The sequence below is a fragment of the Armigeres subalbatus genome, chromosome 3 (genome assembly GCF_024139115.2).
Source record: "Armigeres subalbatus isolate Guangzhou_Male chromosome 3, GZ_Asu_2, whole genome shotgun sequence".
Lineage (NCBI taxonomy): Eukaryota > Metazoa > Arthropoda > Insecta > Diptera > Culicidae > Armigeres > Armigeres subalbatus.
The window spans coordinates 134081674-134097364 of NC_085141.1; the positions used below are offsets into that span (position 1 = coordinate 134081674).

At 39.4% G+C, this 15691-nt stretch overlaps 1 protein-coding gene across 1 annotated transcript; it reads left to right on the top strand.

Moving 5' to 3' along the window:
- The first annotated feature begins 8443 nt into the window (after positions 1-8443).
- Positions 8444-10612, top strand: LOC134223795 (leucine-rich repeat-containing protein 15-like). The gene is made up of 2 exons (XM_062702993.1): positions 8444-8608; positions 8671-10612. Exons 1-2 carry the CDS (start codon positions 8586-8588, stop codon positions 10373-10375), a joined length of 1728 nt encoding a protein of 575 aa, XP_062558977.1. The 5' UTR covers positions 8444-8585; the 3' UTR covers positions 10376-10612.
- Positions 10613-15691: the final 5079 nt, after the last annotated feature.

The following is a 15691-nucleotide window of genomic DNA, read 5'->3' on the forward strand; positions in this document are numbered from 1 at the left end:
GTTCCACCTTCGGACTGTAAAATCATCCTCAATGGCACGACTGTGGAATGGGCCAATGAGGCCGACTACCTTGGCTTGACCCTCGACAGCAAGCTTATTTTCAGGCAAAAAGTTGACAAAACGGTGACAACGTGTAACGTTTTGTTGAAACTACTGTACCCTTTGATCAACCGCCGGTCGTCATTGTCCCTGAAAAATAAGCTTGCTGCCTTGCTGTCTACAAGCAAATCATCCTCCCTGTGATCGAATATGGCATGCCGGTCTGAGAGAGCTGCGCTAAAACCCACCACCTCAAACTTCAACGGGTCCAAAACAAATTCCTGAGGATGATCCTCAACACCCCTCCCAGGACAAGAACATCCGAGGCCGAGGTCCAACGTCTGGCCGGAATAAAAACCTTACATGAACGCTTTGGTGAGTGTAAAGAAAAGTTTAGGGTCCGTTGCTTGCACTCGGACCAAGAAGCGCTTAGGGCGCTAGTTCCAATCTAGGCTATCAAATTTTTATTGTAAATATTAGCACAGACAAACAGACATAACACTTGTTAAATTTCCATCGTTCACTGATTTACTCGTCATTTCAAATAATCATTAGCTGGCAAATCGAACACTCGTGGCGCGCGCATCGGATTTACTCTTGTTTGACGTTTGCTTACTACCGCCATCTGGTACGTGATTTGCCCAACTAACTGGAATCAGCAGATGTCGTTAGTGTTTGAACGACGATGAATTTGATGAGTGAATGTTCAATGTGTTATGTCTGTTTGTCTGTGATATTAGTGTACACAGTAGTTAGGTTATCAAATTTTGAAAACACACTAGCGCCTCCTGAAGACCGTCATGATACAATATATTTTAAAAATTAAGTCAAACATTATAATAATAATAATAACAATAATTGAAATTGAAGTTGGAGGGCCAAGCCGGCCGATCACTGTACATGTTAAAAATAATTGTAGAACAAAAAATGTTTTAAATAAAGAAGAATTTTACTACTACTATTTCAAGAACTTTCGAATAGCGGTTGACATGCAAAACATAGGTAGTAGAACATCATAAAATGGTTCGATGAAATAATAAAAATTATTTAATACAAAATGTTCAATTAAAAAAAAGTTTCTCAAAGTTTCGCCTAGGGACCATCACTACGACTTTCTTTGGACTTCCCAGAATGCATTAAAACCAAATCCAGCTGCTTATGGCTGTAAATCTGCGATTTCGATCACTTTTTCGTAAAAAAGTCAATAATTTTAAAACACTAAATTTGGGTATTTTTATAATATTCGGCTGACTACGATGGGTTGCGGCCAAATCTCGATTACTGAACTGGTAATATGGTCAAAAATATCCACCCGTTTAGCCAAATGACTTTTGGTCAAATGACCGACCGGCCAAACGACATTTTTGGCCGTATGTCCATTTCGACTAAATGACATTCGGCAAAAAGTCATTTGCTCGCCGAAAGTCATCTAGCCAAATTCAATTTTGCCTAACCGTTTAATTGAACACTTGTTCGAGATGATTATTCAGTCGAAAATGGTTTGTCCTAAAATGTCATTTGGCCGAAAGCTACATATAGCTAAAAGGGACATTAGGCCGAACTGACAATTTGGCTGAAAATGTTGTTTGCCCTAACCGGTCATTTGATAGAAAATGCCTTTTGGTCGAAATGGTCGTTTCGCCGAACAAGGCGAATAGATCATTTGATCGAAAATGCCGTTTAGTAAAAATGGTCGTTTGTCACAAATAGCCATTTGATTATAATGATGATACTACCATCTATTGTAGTAAGGCTCCTGCCGATAGCACTGGCCATATCTGACAAACGATTTGCTCATGATTATACTTCTTCTTCTTCTTATTGGCATTATATCCCACATTGGGACATTGCCACCACGCTGCTTAGTGTTCATTCAGCACTACCACAGTTGTCAACTGCGAGGTTTCTAAGCCAAGTTACCATTTTTGCATTAGTATATCATGAGCCTAACACGATGATTACTTTTATGCCCAGGGAAGTCGAAACAATTTCCAATCCGAAAATTATCTATACCGCAAATCAAACCACCTTCCTTTTGCCAGTGGAGATATATCAGCTTCCACACTGATATTCTTCCCTCCCCCTTCATACGGGAGCTTGGCAGAAGGAAAGTCGTGCGATATGTGCCATCACAAATATTGCCCTCCGCTCGCTTTCAAATCGACATCTATGAAAAACATTCTTCACGCCTGCCGTATCCTAACGAAACTATCAATTCTATACTTTCGCCACTAATTCTATCATGAGCATGTACGTCTAAGTTTGGAAGATGATATTAGCATTTCCATATCATTGTAAATCGTTTAACTTCACGTAGAAGTAATACACTCAAATCATTAATTAATCTATTTGCTTATTCATGGCCTTCAGTTGTACAATAGTAAAGGTACATGAGCCAAAATCAATACCTTTCTTTACTCATAATTCGTCTTAAATCAAGAATTTCAGTTGTGACGTGTTTTATTTTTGTGCAAACGAAAACAAAATCCACCGTTACGAAAAATACGTCTATTCGCGAGCAATGAAAGTCAGAAATAGCCATTTCACCCTAAAATATCCTTTTTGCAAAACAACAGTTTCGATCAAACTGCATTTTCTGCCAAATGACCTATTCGAATAAACGACATTTTTTGGCAATATGATCAATTCAGTTGAACGACACTTTCCGCCGAAAGTCTATTTCGGCCCTTTTTGGCAAACGACAATTTCTGCCAAAGGGCGTTTTCGGTCAATTGAGCTATTCAGCCAACTGATTTTTTCTGCCAAATGACATTTTCGGCCAATTAACTTAAGGCTAGATGGGCTTCGGCCAAATGGTTTGTTTGGTCAAACAATATATTAGACCAAATAGCTTTCTCCATAGTGTATCCATTGTACCTGCCACACAAGATACATGTTCATGCAATGGCGGGCATAGAAAAGCTTTTAATTAATAACTGAGGAAATGCTAATAGAATGCTAATAGAATAGAAAGTTGAAAAGCAGGCCAAGTTCCAATTGGAATGTAGAGCCATTGAAGAAGAAGAAGTTTTCTGCCAAATAACCATTTCCGAGGGGCCATCAACGTTATCACCACTTTACACCAGCTATAACACCACTAGCCCATATTTTCAGATTAAACTTTATCATACAATATTTTTATTAATATTCAATTTAACATCGAAAAATAAAAAACACTTGCAATCGCTAACACAGTACACTGCAATTTCTCCACGATATGGACTTGATTGATGTAGATGGGATATAAAAAAGAAATTTGCACAGAAATTTTATTCAAATATCAAGATATTGTACTTTGTATAAGAACAATTGCCTTAGCCGTGTGGTAAGACGCGCGGCTTCAAAGCAAGATCATGCTGGGATCGATTCCCGGCGCCGGTCTAGACAATTTTCGGATTGGAAATTGTCTCGACTTCCCTGGGGCTAAAAGTATCATCGTGCTAGCCTCATGATATACGAATGCAAAAATTGTAACTTGGTTTAGAAACCTCGCAGTTAATAACTGTGGAAGTGCTCAAATAACACTAAGCTGCGAGGCGGCTCTGTCCCAGTAGTGTGGAGATGTAATGCCAATAAGAAGAAGATAAGAACAAACTAAAAGCTCGTGGTATTGATCACTTCTTATAAATAGCATAACTTGATCTACTAATGATATTTTAGTACAAACTATTGATATTATTGTATTTTATTTTTTATATCAATCATGTCCATGCCTCATTTTGCTATCAAATCACAATTTGTTATTATTCTGCTATTTGCGTTTACTCGGGTATTCGTCCACTTAGAAATAGATGTCTATTTTATATCAAAGAACAAACTATGACAGAAATGGCCCAATAAATAGATAGAATGATGTCATGTTATAATGCGCATTGCGAATCTATTGATGTAACGATGAGTGAAACTGCTCTAAAAAGTGTTCTTTTCTAGTCAAGTCTCAGGTAATGGCTGAACTATACAATAACTAGATAATAAGTATTTATTGTACTAAGTATAACTGGTCTACATTTGATTGGCGGCAAGACTTAATTAAAGATGAAATAACTTTAGATGTGCTTCATACACAGTAAACTGTGCAGCAGTAACGCTATAATGTCCCAGTAGGTGATATAATGCCAACAAAGAACAGGGAAAAGATAAATAATTTTACCATAGACAAACGAACGTTGAAGATCAGCAAAACATTGTTTGTTGTCAGGTAACATAACATTTTATAAGCTAAAGCTCAATTAACCTCAAATAAACTTAGTTTGTATTTAGTTTCAACTAGCAGCAACCGCAACTCGATTGATTTTATAATGCTCCTGCACGAAACTACTACGGTGGATTTCATCATTAATAATTAGTAGTTTGACCAACTAGATGCAAAAAGATGATTTATCCAGCACGAGTTGTACATTTATACAATTTTAAATAATCTGTACCAAAACTGCACAATCTAGGTAATTCACTTCATATCCCCGGACCTCGGATGTTGCACGCCATAGTTGATCTTAAAGCGATTTGCTAGATGATTACTATGGGTGTAACCCTCGTTCACCCTCCAGTCAAGTTTGGTGCCAAACCAGGGGTGGCATTGTGCATCTCGATTCGAACGTAATTCTATCGAGTCGAACATGTTTGGCATTATGGGTTTCGATTCGATCTCGAAAACGACTCATCGTTCGAGTATGCTCGAGGAGGTACAAGAATAACGAGATATTTTGGCATTATGGATGCTCGATAGCACACTGAAAAACGACTCAAGTCGAAGGAAAAACACTCGTCACCTTTTAAGCTTTCGAATGTTGTACGAGAGTCATTTCTTGCTGAAAGTTTTTAATTATAATTTGTTATTATTTCTCTACGAGAAGAGAATAAATGTTTTATTATTGTTTCTTGAGGAAAACAATGTCATAAGTATACCTACTTTTACCCCTGACAATATGCAATCTCTAATTATACCGAAATCCGCGTAAAAACGACTTCAACTAAAATCGGTTTTTCGTAGTTTTCACGTATTTCTTGGCGATTTCGATAAACCGCGTGAAAAATCCATGAGGAAAATCTGCGTAAAAACGTGTTTATTCCAAAATCTACGTCAAAATAAATGAGTTAAATAAAAAAAACGCGCATGAGATGACTCAAGTGTATTTAACTAAAACACATAGAAACATCAAAGTAATTTATTATCGAATCCTTCTTTAGCTTTAAATTATTTAGCTCAAAATTGGATCTGTGGCATAAATTCGAATAAACATAAAACTTATAATTTGTGTCGTAACAATATCTCAATTTACAAAACATGTCGTATCGGCATAATGTTTTAATCGGTTGCAACTGCTCAATAAATAATATTGCTTTTTAAAGTCATCGAGCACAATTTGCTTGTTTATAAATTAACTGTCAATTCATGCCATGAAGGATGCCTTTCCAACAGGTAACATACTACACGCAGATGAAATTACTCTTATTCTCTCTGTTTACTCACATTCGCCATGCGCTGAAGGTTGTCTCTCCTGCAGGCGGCATACTAAACACGGAGACAGCTATCTCTTATTCTCTCTGTTTACATTTCGTTTGACAGAACATACTCGATTGAACTAGTACAACACCATTGGAAATCTTGTACTGCGACTGAATGAAGTCGAACGAAATACATAATGCCGCAATTTTTTCGAAACGAATCGAAAAACTTACGAATCGAGTGATTCGATTCGAGATGCGCAATGTCACCCCAGGACTGAGTCAATCCATGACTCGACCCCGTTCCTTCTAAACGTGCTAGCGGAACCATCATTGACTAACACTGCGTCGAGCTTCGCTAGCGCCTCTAGTAACGCTTGACCCCTTCGATTGGTTGCCCCACTCCACTGCCCAAGCGTTAAATTCCCTTAAATTCCACCAATTCGTATTACTTTTACATATACGTATTTCGACCTCAACTGTAAGGTCGTCTTCAGTGTTTCGTAAGTCGAGTCAAGTACGAGACACTAAAGACGACCTTACAGTTGAGGTCGAAATACGTATATGTAAAAGTAAAACGAGGTGGTGGAATTAAAGGGAATTGTACTAAACTCCATTGGCGTAAATAAGGAGGGGCTAGGGGGGGGGAGGTCTTAGCCCTCCCTAGAAAAAAATTAGCCCCCCTAGGATTTGATAAGTTAGTTAGCAGTGATATCAGTTTTCAACATATAGCATAATGAATTACCGAAAAAGTTTGAAGACAAAAGAGTTATCTCTCATATTCACTCTATCATACTTGATGAAATGAGTGGAAGAAAAATTAGCTTGTTTCTGAATTCTGAGAAAAATTCCCATCAGCATCCGAGAAGGATTCTCATCAGAATCCGAAAAGAATTCTCACTTCAATCTCTAAGGAATTCTTTTCGGATTCATCGAAGTATTCCAATCGTAATCCAGAAGAATTCCTACTGGATTATTTCCAATATTATTAAGCAATACCCTTGGGAATCTGTGAAAAATACCCTTAAAAATCCATGGAGGATTTGCTTTAGAATCTCTCGTTGATTTGCTCCGGAATATCTCCAGATTCGTTTTATGATTGGTTTAGGAATTCCTTGACAAATCAGAATCCTTCGGCGATTTGCTTCGTAATCCTTTGAAGATTCAATTCGGAGTCTCTCGACGTTTTGCAAATGATCTGCGCTGGGATCTCTAGACGGATCTCCGCGAAGAATTGCTTCAGAATCTTTCGATGTTTCGTTTCGGAATACATCGACGGATTGCTTCAGAATTTCTCATAGATTTTGTTCAGAGTCCCTCATCGAATTTTTTTGAACCATTCGACGATTTGCTTCGAAATCCTTTAATGATTTGCATTGGAATCCCTCAAAGATTTGCTTCAACTTCCTTGGGAGATTCCCTTCGGGATCGCTGGAGGATTCTTTTTGAATTAACTGAAGGATTAATTCGGAGTCACTCGACGATTTGCTTCGAAGTCCTTCGACGGATTGCTTCGGAATCCTTCGACGATATGCGTCTTCATCCCTGGAACATTGCTCATGAAATACCTGGAACCATCATATTGGAGTTCCTGGAGGGTTTTCGACGAAATCCCTGAAATATTCTTTTTCAAATTCCTGAAATATTCCCGTCGAAATTCCTGGTGGATTCCCTTCATGATAGGTATTCTTGAAGGATTCCTGTCGAAATATCTACAGATTCCCATCGGAGTCCCTGGAACATTCCAGTCAGGATCACTAAAGGATTCTCATCAGAATTCTTGGAAGATTCTCGGCGGAATCAATGGAAAGTAACACTATTTTTTTTTTCATTTAATATAGATAGAATATTTATGAAGTATGCAAATATATCCACTGCCTGACTCTAGTCGAGCGCAATTAAACATAGACTGTGAGTTGTTGCTCACACGTGCATACGTGCACGTGCTTGAGAAAAGAGAATAATATGAATGAGTGTGATTGATCCGCAATTGCCTTAGGTGGTTGGACTGCATTTGTCACATTACCGTTGATAATTTGATGAGGTGTTAAAATGTTCAAGAATTTGTGAAAAGAGGGTCAATTTCGAGAAAAACATATAAAGGGGCTATAGCCCCCCCTAGGCATCGCAGGTAAATACGCCAATGCTAAACTCTTATGACAGTGCACAACTTTTGATAAATTGTAAATTTTGAACTGACTCCTTTGTCAGGTGAAACTTCATACAATGTTGAGTTGTACCTGTATTACATATTTGCAGAGATAAAATAATTGAAAATGTTAAATACGGAATTGTATAAACAATAACAAATCGAACACTGAAACCATCGATATATGTGTACGAACATGTCTATACACACGGGAAGACATGCTCCACATTTAGTTGAGTCTTCTGAAAAAACACATTTAATCAAATTAAAACAAATTGTTCTCAAAATAAATTTACAGTCTTGTCGAAAAAGTTACTTGTGCTTGTGAAGCTCAAATCTGTATCCAAACGATAAAATCAAAGCGGACGTAAAAAGATACTCTTGAGCACTTTCCTGAGCTTAGTGGTGAGGATGCGTGGCTACAAAGTAAGACCACCTGACGGCGATTGGGTTCGACTGCCGGTCCCGGTCTTACAAATTTTTGACTTGTTAATATTATTGACTTCCTTGAAACATCGCAGATAATGACTGTAAAAGTGTTTAATAAAATATTGAGCTGCGAGGTAGCAATGTCCCAGTGGGAGATGTAATGCCCTACAATGAGGAAAAAAATGTATTCCAGGAGCAATAATGTTCAGGGGGTTCACGAAACCTTTACATCAGCATTTTTCCTTCTGTTGACTTTTTTCTGTGGCGGCAACTTTCTACATACAGGCACAGGAATTGCTTCTACTGAGTTGTTTATTTTGCATTACTTGAACGTTTAATCCGTATGTGAGTCACTGATAAGGCGATGATGAACGCTGATCGATGCTTCAGTTCTCTATTTGCCTTGCAGCTACATACAACGAATCTCCAGGAGATAATAAAGTGTTATATTGACTTATTCAAGAGAAGCAAAGTCTAATCAGTTTGGATCGTGAAACAAGAGAAGAAGGTTGCACTTTACAAGATGGCTCGAATTTTCTCGACGTGGTAAGCTTTAATTCATGATGGTGCAATCGAGTAGTTCTAATTTTCAATACCTTCTTTCATAGGATTCTTGGGATGGTGCTAGTAGCCTTATTCGGTGGGCAATCGATCGATGCGTATCTTTGTATGTGTTCTCCAATGAGCTGTGTACTGATCCACCCGAATACGGACTTTTTCAACAATGCGGAAAGTTTCTGCTCCACTTTCCGTTCGTCAGCTCATGATATTTCCATCATCAAACTGATGGACACAAAATTGTCACCGGATGCATTCAACAAGTTCCCGAACATGACATCGTTGGAGATTTTTCAAGGTCAACTCGAAAACTTGGACTCTGAAACATTTAACGGGGCAGGAAACTTGTTGAAATTGCTGATCAGAGGTAACAGTTTGACCAGCTTGAAAGATTATTCCTTCAAAGGAGCAGACAAGTTGAAGGATTTAATGATCTCGTCAAACCCTGTGACTAAGATCGAGGAGAATGCTTTTGCAAATTTGCGGCAGTTGGAAATGTTATTCATAACCCATGGAGAGCTAACGTCGCTACCGAAGAAAGTTTTCCAGTACAATCGAATGTTGAAAATTATTTCGTTAAGCAATAACCAGCTCCAATCGATAGATTCTGAGGTGTTTGTTGGTTTAGACGACCTCACAAAGCTTGAATTGCCGGGAAACAAGCTACAGACTTTCGATTTTAAATTGTTGAAGGCGTCAGTTATTGTTATGAATAACAACAGTTTATCAGATTTGACCATCAACGAACATTGCAATGCGATGTATGCGAGCAATAATGAAATTAAAACAATCACCGTGGCGGGTAATAACCTCAGTAAGCTTTCAGCAATCAACAACAAAATTCGTGACATCAGTAATGTAACCAAAGCGGCTAATTTGACCAGCTTATCCCTTGGTAGTAACCCGCTAGATCCGGATACGACTTTCAGCTCGTTTGTCGCACTTGAAGAGCTTATGTTGCAGTCTACCTACATCAATTTGACTGAAAACACGTTCGCTGATTTGAAGCAACTTAAAATTCTGGATCTATCCTACAACAATTTGAATGTGGCGGATTTCAGAATTCTTGGATCGCTCAGTTCACTGCAAGTTTTGAGCTATGTGGGTAATCAGATCCCTAGCTTCAACTTCATCGAGGCACGAGAGTACCTGCCCCGACTACGAGTGCTCGAAGTCTGCAAAAACGGCTGGAACATCACATATCTTCAGACGAACATCCTGAGAATGCGCCGTTTTCAGCTGAGTCCAGATGTGCACGGCTTTGCTACTCATTTCCTGTTCCAGGATGACTACATCAAGATGTGCTCCGAGAAGCTGATTGATGACTACAACTACGACGAGTACCAGGAGCAACCTATCGATGTAGAGGACGAGATCAGAGAGTCGTATCCGAAGGAATTGACCATGCCCCCCTCTACCACGACGACCACTAGCACGACAACAACCACAACGACCTCTACCACCACAACCGCACGGCCAACAACGACTTCTGGTGTCGTAGTGAAGACTACGGAGAATGCGAACCATCACGTTTTGGAGTACAATACTGACATGAGCAAACGGAAGATGGGTGATCCTGAACCGCAAAAAGCAACCTCTCCTCTGTTCGTCACATTCCAGGTGTTGGTCTACATTCTCTCGGTGGTGGGTTTGGGTGCCCTGGTGACCGTGGCCTATCTCTGGAGAAAGCGTCAACTTAATGCTGGACCGCTGGCAGTGAGCACTGAGACGGCGGATTCTGTGAGATTGATATAAGAAGTCGAGACATGGTGATAAGGAGTGGGCATTTCCAACAAAACAAGTAAAGTGATAATCTTTTCGTTGAAGCAAGAGTGATTATTGGGACATTTTTGCGTTGCAATGAATGAAGCAGTTGAATGAAATCGGTGCGGTGGTGATAATCAAGTGTAAACATAATTCACTCTTCAAGCTAATGATTTTATTTCCGGTGATTTTCGTTTGAATAAAACTGTTTTAATTGTATTATATAAATAGTGATGATTTTTCATTTGAGAATTTTCTGAATGTGGTAAGAAGGTCTTTACCATTTTGATAAACTCATTTCTACGTGTTAATTTAAATTCATTTTTGGTTACATTGGATGATTAAACGTTCAATTTGAGTTCAATTCAAGAAGCAATTACGCAATTCAATTGTCCAATTTAAACTTATTATGACATTCAAATTTACAGATGTTGTGAAATTACTTGTCCTGCGGAATAAGTCTATTGTACTATTGTACGCGAAGTCGAAGCTATTGTGCAATATCTGGAAATAAGTTGAGTGCTCGAGTCATCGAAATATTAAAAGAGTGTAGAGCGGGTCCATTGTAAATGAAGATTAATTTTTTAAATTCTAGTTTTTATTTTTAGATTCACCTGAAATTTTTGATATGCATTGACTAATTGAAAATTTGCATAATTAATTGGTTTTAGGTGTCTTCGCATTAAGGTTTTTTTTTCAAGTTTGTTTATTTGGTAGTTCCAGGCGTGTATAACATTTAACGGTGCTACAGTTCCTTATGATATACAATCGTACAATCGACATCATCATAATATTGATTTGGTATAATGTGACCAGCAAGCGTCCTGCGAAACGCGGGACGCCTATCCTGATTGCGTCACTGGCTTGAAAGTGGATTCTCTAAAAGTGCATTTCGCATAGATTTTGGCCCAAAAAAAAATGGAAAAATATTTGTAAGGTTGTATGAATTGTAATAAACTTGTAAAACGAAGTTGAAAAATGCAGCGTCCCGCAAACGCGGTACGTCTGGTCACATTAACTTAGTAATAGAGGGACATAATCCAACGTACTCGTGGGGACAATGTTTACAATGTTTAAGGATAAATGGTGCTGAAGGTTTTTCGATCAAAGAATTTTAGCTTCTCATCCAGGCATCTGGCTTCAGGGATGATGTGGCGTATCGTCGCGCTTGTGGAATGGTTGGACTGGGAGTATCTTCCGGATGACCAGAGCTTCAGGTAGCTACTTACTGCTTTAACGTACAATAGTATTGAATGATGCCATCTAAAGCCTAGTATGCAGTTCTCAAGGAAAACGGTCAAGGAAAATTTCGCGTTATTACCAAAGGAATTTTAACAATTGAAAACAGTAGGCGAAAAACAAAATATTTTCTGTTTTCATTCGTTAGTCGATTTGGTGGTGTTGCGAGTCAAGCGGAGCAAATACAGTACCAAGCCTCATGATGCCTGAAAACTGCTTTATTCGCAATCGACTTTGTGAATAATTTCCGTTTTGCCTATCGGTGAATGGAATAGATTCGATAGATTGATAGGCATTGTGGAAATCATCTTTGTAAAGGCAGTGCCGCCGGTCGTCAGCTTCTGGGGCTGCCATTACTGCTATATTCTGCTGCGTTTTAATCTGATTCTTTTTGCAGATTTTGTATCCTTTTACCTCTATTTGAGGTAAGGCCGTTCGTCCCGGCTTCATTTCCGTTCCCTTATCGGCTATCGGCAGTTCATAGAGTGACTCCTGGTACTACACTGTTTTACAGCAGCGATGGCAACTTAAACTCAAATAAACATAATAAACAAATTTAGTGGATTGATCCACTAAACAGTTTGGTTTTTGTTACTTGAAGAGCCTGGATCCAAAGACGACCATCGACCAGCCCACTCCAAAGTTGGATTTTACTGACTTCTCTAGTTCGAGCAATGCTTTTTCACCATACCTATTGAATTGACAAACTCACTCCGTTTTTTTTTGACTCAATTATGCCTCCAACTTCTCAGACCCTAATGGAAAAATTGAGTCCACGCTACGGCTACCGCAATCATCTATTGATGAACATCGCCTTCGATCGCATATCAGTACCACACGGATTTTAGTCATTTTCATATTTGAACCTGTTATTGTCATATTTCTCCTTCTTATTGTGACTGTTCAATACGAAAATTTATTTAATTAGAAAATTAAAAAAAAACCTTTCAGTTTGTCCCATATGCCAGTGTAGTCGTTGAGCTTCCGGATAAACTTCTGGGAGAAATTTTAGATTAGGTTAATTTTAGAGGGAATTCCTGTAGGAACTTTTGGAAATATTCCCGAAGACAATTTGGAAATACTTTCTGGCGACATGATCTCGCAACTTCCTGGAGAAAGTCCTGCAAGAGTTCCTGGAGGAATTTCGGAAAGAATGTCTGGATTAATTCCTGAGGAGTTCCTGGAGGAACTCCTAGAGAAGTGCTGGAGGATTTCTTGAGGGAATTAGTGGAGAATTTCCTGAAGCAATTAGTAGACCTATTCCTGGAGGAGCTCCTTAAAGAAACCCTGGAGAAATTCCTGGAGAAAATCATGAAGGAAGTCCAGATAGCAGTGCTGGATAAATTCCTGAAGCAATAAGTGGAAAAATTTCTGGAGGAATTAGTGGATAAGTCCTTGAACGAAGAGAGAATTTCTTGAGGCAATTAGTGACGGAATTTCTGAAGAAATTCCTGAAGGAATTGTTGGAGAAATTCCCGCAGAAATGCCAAGAGTAATTCCCGGCTTAATTTTTGAAGGAATTTCCGGAGCAATTATTGGAACAAGCCCTTAAGGAGTTCCTGGAGAAATTCCTGAAGCAATTGATGGAGGAATTCCTGAAGCCATTAGTAGAACTATTTCTGGGAGAACTCCCGGAGCAATTAGTGGAAGAATCCCGGGGGCAATTAGTGGAGAAGTTCTTCCTCCGAGAATTTTCTCTGGAAATTCTCCTAAAAATTCCTCTGGGAATTCCACCAGGAGTTCCTCATCAAATTCATCCAGTAACTTCCCCAGGAATTCTTTCGGAAATCCCCCTGAAAATTCCTCCAGGAATACCCCCAGGAAGAATTCCCGAAGGAATTCCTTGGGGATATTTCTGGAGAAATTCCTGAAGGAATTCCTGGAGATATTGCTGGAGAAATTGCTGAAGGAATTCCTGGAGATATTGCTGGAGAAATTGCTGAAGGAATTCCCGGAGGTAATCCTGGAGGAATTCTTCGAGGTATACTCGGAGGATCTCCTCGAGGTATTCCCGGAGGAATTCCAGGAGACATTCCTGGAGGAATTCCCGGAGGAATACTTGGAAGAATTCTTGGGGAGAGTACTGGTAGAATTCCTGGGAAAAATATAGGAGGAATTTCTGGAGGAATTCATGGAGGAAATCACGGAGGAATTCTTGGAGGAATTTCTGTAGAAATTATTGGAGGAATTCTTGAAGGTTTTCCTGGAGAAATTTTAATAAAATTTTTCTGGAAAATTCCTGGAGGAATTCCAGAAGGAATTCCTGAAGGAAATCCCGGAGGAATTCCTGTAGAAATTCTCGGAGGAATTCCTGAAAGAATTCTTGGAGGAATTCCTGGAGGTATTCCAGGAGGAATTCCCAAAAAAAATCCTAGAGGAGTTCCCGGAGGAGTTCCTAGAGAAATTCCTGGAGGAATTCCCGGAGGAGATCCTGGAAAAATGAATTCCTTCCGTATTTCCAGGAAGACTTCCAGAAGGCATTATTGAAAGAATTCCTAGAGTTATTTTCGGAGGATTTGATTAAGGAAGTGCTGGAGGAACCACAAGAAGAAATCCCGGAAAAACTCCTAGAGGAATTTCTGGAACAAATTTCCGGAGGATTTTTCAGGAAATTCTCGAAGGAATTCTTGGAAGAAATCTCGAAGGAATTCCAGGAGGAAGTCTGGAAGAATTCCCGGCGAAATTACCGAAAAAAATGCCCGCAGGAATTTCCGAAGAAATTCTCGAAGGAATTCCCGGAGGAATTCTCGAAGGAATGGACTAAGGTTTCGGGAATTCGTCAGGAAAATTCTTCAAGAATTCCTCCAAAAATCTTTCGAGAATTCCTCCGAAAATCCTTCGAATTTCTTCGAATTCCTCCGAATTCCTTCGAATTCCTCCGTGAATTCCTTCGAATTCCTCCGTGAATTCCTTCGAATTCCTTCAGAAATACTTTCTGGAATTTCTCCGGAAATTCCAGGAATTCTTAGAGGAATTTCGAGAAATATTTGGATGAATTCCCTGAGGAAAATTTCTCCGGGAATTGCTTCGAGAATTCCTCCGGGATTTCCTCCGCGAATTCCTCTGGGTATTCCTTCGCGTATTCCTCCGGGAATACCTACGGGAATACTTCCGGGAATACTTCCGGGAATTGCTCCGCGAATTCGTCCGAAAATTCTTCCTTGAATTTTCCGGAAACTCCTCCGGGAATTCCTTTGGGAATTCCTCTGGAAATTTCTTCGGGAATTCCTCCGGAAATTCCTTCAAGAATTTCTTCGAGAATTCTTTTTTTTTTGAGAAATTTCGAATTTCCGAAAGAATTCGGGACGAATTTCCGAAAGGAAGACTTCCTGAAGACACTCTTGAAAGAATTCTTGGAGTTATTTTTGGAGGATTTGATTAAGAAGGTCCTGGAGGAATTCCAGGAGGAAATCCCGGAAAAAACTCTTGGAGGAATTCCCAGAGGAATTCCCGAAGGAATTCGCAGAGCAATTCCCAGAGGAACTCCCAGAGGAATTCCCAGAGGAATTTCAGTAGGAATTCTCAAAGGAATTCCCAGAGGAATTCCAGGAGGAGTTCCTGGAGTAATTCATGGATGAATTCCTGGAGGAATTCCGGGATGAATTCCTGGAGGAATTTCTACAGAACTCCTTTAAAAATTCCTTCAATAACTCCTCTGGAATTTTTTTCTCCTTCGGAAATTTCTTCAGGATTTTTTTCGGGAATTCCTCAGGGAATTACTCCTTGAATTCCTCCTGGAGTAATTCCCGGATGAATTCCTGGAGTAATTCCCGAGAGGAATTACTGGAGGAATTCCCGAAGGAGTTTGCGGAAGAACGCCCGGAGGAATTTCCGGAAGAATTCCCTGAGGTATTCTCGGAGGAATTCCCGGAGGTATTCCCGGAGGAATTTTCGAAGGTATTCCAGGAGCGAGGAGGAATTTTTCTCAGGAAATTCTTCCAAGAATTTCCCCAGAATTCCTCCAAGAATTCCTTCAATAATTCCTCCGAGAATTCCTCCAGGAATTTCCCAAGGAATTCCTCTTAGCATTTCTACAGGAATTCCTCAAGGAATTCCTCCGAAAATTTC

Bases quoted from the DNA above. Each gene is read 5' to 3' on its own strand.
- LOC134223795 (XM_062702993.1), top strand. From the start codon at position 8,586: ATGGCTCGAATTTTCTCGACGTG. The intron at 8,609-8,670 runs GTAAGCTTTAAT...CTTCTTTCATAG, and splicing joins GCTCGAATTTTCTCGACGTG to GATTCTTGGGATGGTGCTAG.